The sequence below is a fragment of the Paroedura picta genome, chromosome 7, assembly GCF_049243985.1.
Source record: "Paroedura picta isolate Pp20150507F chromosome 7, Ppicta_v3.0, whole genome shotgun sequence".
In the NCBI taxonomy this organism is placed as follows: domain Eukaryota; kingdom Metazoa; phylum Chordata; class Lepidosauria; order Squamata; family Gekkonidae; genus Paroedura; species Paroedura picta.
This window is the reverse complement of record NC_135375.1, coordinates 30,291,567-30,297,566: the sequence shown is the minus strand read 5'-3', so window position 1 is coordinate 30,297,566 and position 6,000 is coordinate 30,291,567. Positions and strand designations below refer to the sequence as shown.

The following is a 6,000-nucleotide window of genomic DNA, read 5'->3' as shown; positions in this document are numbered from 1 at the left end:
TTCTCTTTTACGCCTTCTCTGAATTGGATTGTTAGCCATGCTGACTCCCCTTAATAATGAGTGGTACTTTTCCTAACCTGAGGATGCATTTTATCTCAATCTCAATTACAACAGTGTGATTTAAATTGCTTCTAAGCGCCCTGGAAGGATTTGACTCTCCTGGTTCTTCCTTTTTCAGACTAGTCTCCTCAATTTTGTCAAGTTCCCACTTTTGAAATCAAACCTGATTGTTCTTGGGGCCAACTTCCAAGTGGAAAATGCTGAGATGGGAAAGATGGCTGCTTGAGCACTTCTCATAAGGAGGAGCTCTTGGTCCATATAGGGGGCTGTACGTCCGGCAGAAGCAAGCAAGGTGCACAAGCCTTGCTAAATTCTCCTTATAAGAGCTTCGGAAAGTTCCGGAGCTCTAAAAAGGCCCGTTACTGATCTGCGGAAAATGCTGAATTTAATAGCAGTCACTTTCCTTCATGGCATGACTTGAGCACTCATCCAGTAGTCGGTGAGGGTAGTTAAGCTCACAATTATTTTTCTAATTTCATTCTCCATCTTGAGCTCACCTTCAAGGTTCTGTTCAGGTGGGTGAAAGCAACTCCTCATTTTTAAGTTACCTTGAGGTATCTTCCTATGGAGACTATGAGGAGTTTATTTCTTTTATGTTCGATAACTTATTTGACTCTATGCCCTCTTTGACGTGCAGATATAATTTTGATATATCATCGACTCAATGTTCCAAATGTTTTAGTATTCTGAAAATGTAAATGAAATACCTTCTGCATGAACAATGGAGATACATAAAAGGAAACTCAGAAGGAAAACAAAAAACAATTTTATTAACATTAATTTCCAAAAGTTCCACAGGGCTTTGCTGAAAATGTATTCTTGTTTTGCATCAGAGTGCACAAGATAACACCGTTTCCAAATTAGACACAGATTCCTTTTCGCACATAGTAGGGATATATTTTGGGACACCAGCTACTACAGAGCCAGAACATTTAGGCAGTAATTTTCCAAGCTGGCCCTGGCTAGTTTTACATTCATTTCATCTCCTTGCCTTTTTTTCTCTCAGAATCTTTTTGCTTTCTTCCCGCCTTCTCTTAGTAACAGGGTTCCGAGGATCATAAATTTCAAAGGTGTCTTCATCTGGCACACTTGCATCTTTTACCTTTCTGCTTTTATCCTCAAAATGAAGTATGTGTGACATCCTGTTAAAGAAAAGAAAAGGAAAAAAAGGAAGGAATCATATTGTTGGTAGACCTGCTGATCCTGGATGCTTTCACTTGACCATGGCCCTAAGTATGGACATTGTAATAAAACAATGGATGAAAACCTCCTCTTAATCAGAAAAAAGCTTTCACTGACTGAAAGTACTCTTCGTCCTCCAGCTTCCTAGGCTAAGGTCGAGTTGTCCCCCTTAACCCAATGAGGAATTGTTCAAAGTTCTAATAATATTCAAATTTCTAATGATACAAAGTCTGTATGCTGTAAGCTGCCCTGAGCCCACAAGGGAAGGGTGATATAAAAATGTAATAAATAAATTAACATGGGTAGAAGGCTAAACAATTTAAGATCCAAGTTGTATAAATACATTAGGCAGCATAGTATTTTATTCTTTGTTCACTATTATCTAAAAATTCTCCAGCTACTTGGAAATATGTGAAAGAATAGAGATGATGGGAGAGTTCAATAACAAAAGGTATGCACAGAGTTACAGTTTGATTCTTACAGGCCCTCATCATCCTGGGAACAGGCAGGTGTTTAAATTTAGCTCCAGTATCAAGTTGTTGTTGTTGTTGTTATTATTATTATTAAATTTGTTACTCGCCTCTCCCCGGAAGCTCGAGGCGAGTTACAGTAATAAAAACCCCATACATTAAAATCACAACAACAAAAACATAATAAGCACATATTATGCACAAAACATAATAAGGCAGAACATATAACCTATACTAACCCACCCCCAATACCCAACCAAGGGGGAGGGAGAATGAGGGAGCAAGTTGGTCTTAGCTACTGCTGCAATAGTGTAGGTGTTATGGGGAGCCAGATCGACCTTGTGGCCCAGCCTCAACCACTGACCTGGCGGAAGAGCTCCATTTTACAGGCCCTGTGGAATGCTGAAAGCTCCCGCAGGGCCCGCAGCTCCTCCGAATTGGTTACAAGTCTGAATTGGTTACATTTCACAGTATTAGAAGCCACCACAAACAGGCTCTGAGAATGACAAAATATCAGTGTTGGAGCAAATCTCAGAAAACAGGCATCCATTTATCAGCTAGTAATGCTTCTCAACTTTTTTGTTAATTTCACTGTATACTGTACTTTGATCCTCTTGTGGCACAGAGTGGTAAGCGGCAGAAATGCTGTCTGAAGCTGCCTGCCCATGAGGCTGGGAGTTCAATCCCAGCAGCCGGCTCAAGGTTGACTCAGCCTTCCATCCTTCCGAGGTCGGTAAAATGAGTACCCAGCTTGCTGGGGGGTAAACGGTAATGACTGGGGAAGGCACTGGCAAACCACCCCGTATTGAGTCGGCCATGAAAATGCTGGAGGACGTCACCCCAAGGGTCAGACATGATCCGGTGCTTGCACAGGGGATACCTTTACCTTACTGTATTTCATCCCATCCTTTTCAAAACGGATGGGTTAATTCTGAAAACTCTCACTGGTAATAGAGAGGATGAACTCTACAGGAAAACAGCCTTTGCAGAACACAAGATTAAACACTAACAATCCTTTCCAAGCCAGTTCTTTCTATCACTAATTAGCTATCTTATCCATGTTTGTTTTAGCTTCAATTATTCAAATTTCTAATGCTAGGCAGTCTTGTCAACATGGGGGGAAGGGAGTCTAAATTATCTTGCTTGGCTGTAAGTGGCAGGAAAAGTCTGGTCTGGATCAACATATCAACTCTTGGCCTTATTAGTAGGTAAAAGTTGCATGTTAGGAAAAAAAATGTTTCTCTTTTCACTTTCTGAAAAGGATCCTTCTCCTCTTTCCCCTTTGCACTACTGACAGATTTATGAATTGTAAATCAGGTATCCCCCTCCCCGGCAATGGCATATCAAACACTTTGCACATCACAGCCTGCTGCATGTTGTGGTTTTGCTTGATGCCTGTAGGAATAATCCTTTACATCAAAGCTTTAAGATGTCTATTTCTAAACTCTGAAATGCTGGGTTTTGTTTTCCTTTTTCTGCAGCTATCTAAGAACTAGTAAAGAAAGAGTTCTGAAGCTGAGTCACTGTCGTGGCCTTGTCAGAATAAGAGAAGTGTTCCTATTGTAATGTAACTGCTCATTCTTTGGGAGTGTCAAATGCTGAGAATTTTGTAAGCGGCCTGACTAATGTCACTCACTAGACCAGGGCCCCCCAGTGTGCTGCCTGTGGGAGCCATTGAGCTTACAAATACCTTTTCTGATGCGTGTCAACTCTTTTTAGAAAGTGGGTGGGGAAGGTGGAGTTCTTTCCAGCCAGGCTTCTGATGGGTCACTGGAGTTTCGATGGGCTCTGAAGTTTGTTCTTTTTTAAAGAAACCACTGCTTTGGCAGCAGCTGCCACCCCAGCACAAGGAGCTTCACTGTGAGACTGAAGGTCAGTTTGGGCAACCAGTTTGTAGCTGGCTCCACCCTCTGCAGCAGCCATTTTACGGCAGCCGTGCTGTGCTGGAATTTCAAAGGTTCCCGAGGCTCAGAAAGGTTGGGGGGGAGGGTGGAACTGAACTATGGTGCTGGTCTAACAGAGAACACACTGCAGGCACAAAGCGTACTCTTAACATTATTACAACAGCAGTGAAATATTTGACTAGAAGAACTATTAAATGAAGTATCATATTAGAGATCTACCTTGAACTAAGCATCAAGGCCAAATGTCTGTATGACTTCAGGCTGGGGCTTGAGGCAGAAATTGAATGGGGGGCCTGGACAGAAGTCATGGATGTGCACTCGGGGCCAGCTCCGGGCTCTTAGGAAATGAGTTCGCACCTTCAAGGCCAAGGTGGCTGATGTGGGGAAGTAGAGACAGTCAGTGAGCCACACAGACAGGACTCTCAGGGAATTGTCAGGTGTGTCCCGCTCTGAGAATGGCAGCCCCCAGCTTTCAGTGATTCACAGGTGGTTTAAGGATTTGTGGTGCCCCTAGCACAGGATCCGGTTTCAGGTTTTGTGGGGCCCTAGCAGAGTACAATTGTGCAGGAGCAGCCAGAATGGGGGCAGAAGGACCCTTCCAGTGGATAGGGATGTTACTCCGAGTGTCTTTAAAGAGGAAGAAGTGGGGAATGAGAGGGGCTCTGACCATTAGCCATGGAGGAAGGTGCCATGCAAGGCCCCAGGAAGTGCGGGGCCCGTAGCAAATTCCACAAGTGCTATGTGGATAAACTAGCATGACGTTCAAGGGGAAACAGGGCCCCATTCTGAATAAAGGGGAAATGTTCCCTTAGAAGGGACCCCTTCTACAGTTAGTGAACAGGTAACTTTTGACAAAAAGGGACCATCCCTGGGTGGGTGGGGGGCTCTTGGTAGTTGGTGATTTGATCCTTAGCAACATAGATAGATGGGTTACAAACCAACATATTGACTGCATGGTCACTTGCCTGCTAGTGTGAAGGTAGTGGACATTAAACATGGTCTAAATAGACAGTGCTGGGGAAGAGTCAGTAGTTGTAGTACACACTGACACCAACGATATGGCAAAATGTAGTCGTAGAAGACTCAAGGCCAGGACCTCCAAGGCAGCCTTCTCAGACACACGCCCAAGGAAATAAATGGAGAAAAAACCATTGTGTTTACAGAGGCCAAATGGATCTTGGAACATTTTAAGTACATAAGATGATTATTGCCAAAGAAAGTAAAATGGCTCCACTGCAGAAGCAGCTTGGCTTGAATTACACAATTCCAGAGTCAAAGCTGAAACAGCTCACTTGCCAGCAAGATCGAAAGAGAAGCAATAAAGTCAATCAGATGGCTGGAATGGGGGAAGAGGAAACAGCAAGGGAACAACACAAAACACTTTGTTCAGAATTTGACCAATGAGCCAGAAGAATCAGAACAAGATGACAGAATCCAAAGTTGTTGTTGTTAGTGGCAGCCATTGGTTGAAGTGGGATGCTATGTCAAACGGCGCAGGATGTACTCACACCTCCCAGGATGTACTCATACCTCCCTTAACGATTGTCCATGGCCCCTGTTGCTAATCCTGCCTTATGATGTTCTATGACAGGGGTAGTCAAACTGTGGCCCTCCAGATGACAATTCTAACGAGCCTCTGCCAGGGGCTCATGGGAATTGTAGTCCATGGACATCTGGAGGGCCGCAGTTTGACTACCCCTGCTCTATGATATGCCTCTCTGATCAAGGAGACACTGGGACACAATGATAACGAACCAGACACAGAATATTGATTCTTTATGATATTAAGCATATGGAATAGACAGGTTGCTTAAGACCTCATAGAAATCTGGGGCCTGGGATTCCTCAGCATAGTCATCGCTTCAGTTTAGCACTCTCTCTCTCTCTCTCTCTCCCTAATGCTCGCCTGGATTCTGCCTGAATGCTAAAACAAACACGGGATGAATGGATGGAACTCCATGCAATCTTGCCTGTCTCAGCCTTTGCAAGAGACCCATCCTCCTTACCAAGAATTAATCAGATGTCCCCATCAACCCTAGGTTGAGATTTTTTAGGAAAGAAACCAAAACCTTTCCATTTCAGAAGAGCCTTGGTTTCATGCCACTGAGACAGGGCTAGTCTGAGCATGAGACAAACCCTCCCTCCTCAAGGAGAGATGCCTGCTGCTGCCAAGAGGTACAGTCCCAGCCAACAAGCTGTTCTCCTGACACCACACAGAGAGTCTACTCACGAGGGACTCTTCCAGCCCCCCCCCCCCCCCCCGGCCCATTTTCTGCTCTGCATGCTCCGAAAGTATAGCAGAGCTGAAGGCACAGCCGCAAGTGTTGCTGAAACAAACTGACACATTCACCAAAAACAAAGGCTTGGTTAGAAACGTGCCCCTT

At 44.2% G+C, this 6,000-nt stretch overlaps 1 protein-coding gene across 2 annotated transcripts in view; it reads right to left on the bottom strand.

The window, feature by feature from the left end:
* Positions 1 to 810: 810 nt before the first annotated feature.
* CWC27 (CWC27 spliceosome associated cyclophilin) overlaps positions 811 to 6,000 on the bottom strand; it is a 95,808-nt gene continuing 90,618 nt past the window's right edge. For both annotated transcript variants that reach the window (XM_077347233.1, XM_077347234.1), the window contains one exon: positions 811 to 1,202. In XM_077347233.1, coding sequence (XP_077203348.1) covers positions 1,040 to 1,202 — 163 coding nt within the window. In that variant the 3' untranslated portion in view covers positions 811 to 1,039. The remainder of the gene's footprint in view (positions 1,203 to 6,000) is intronic.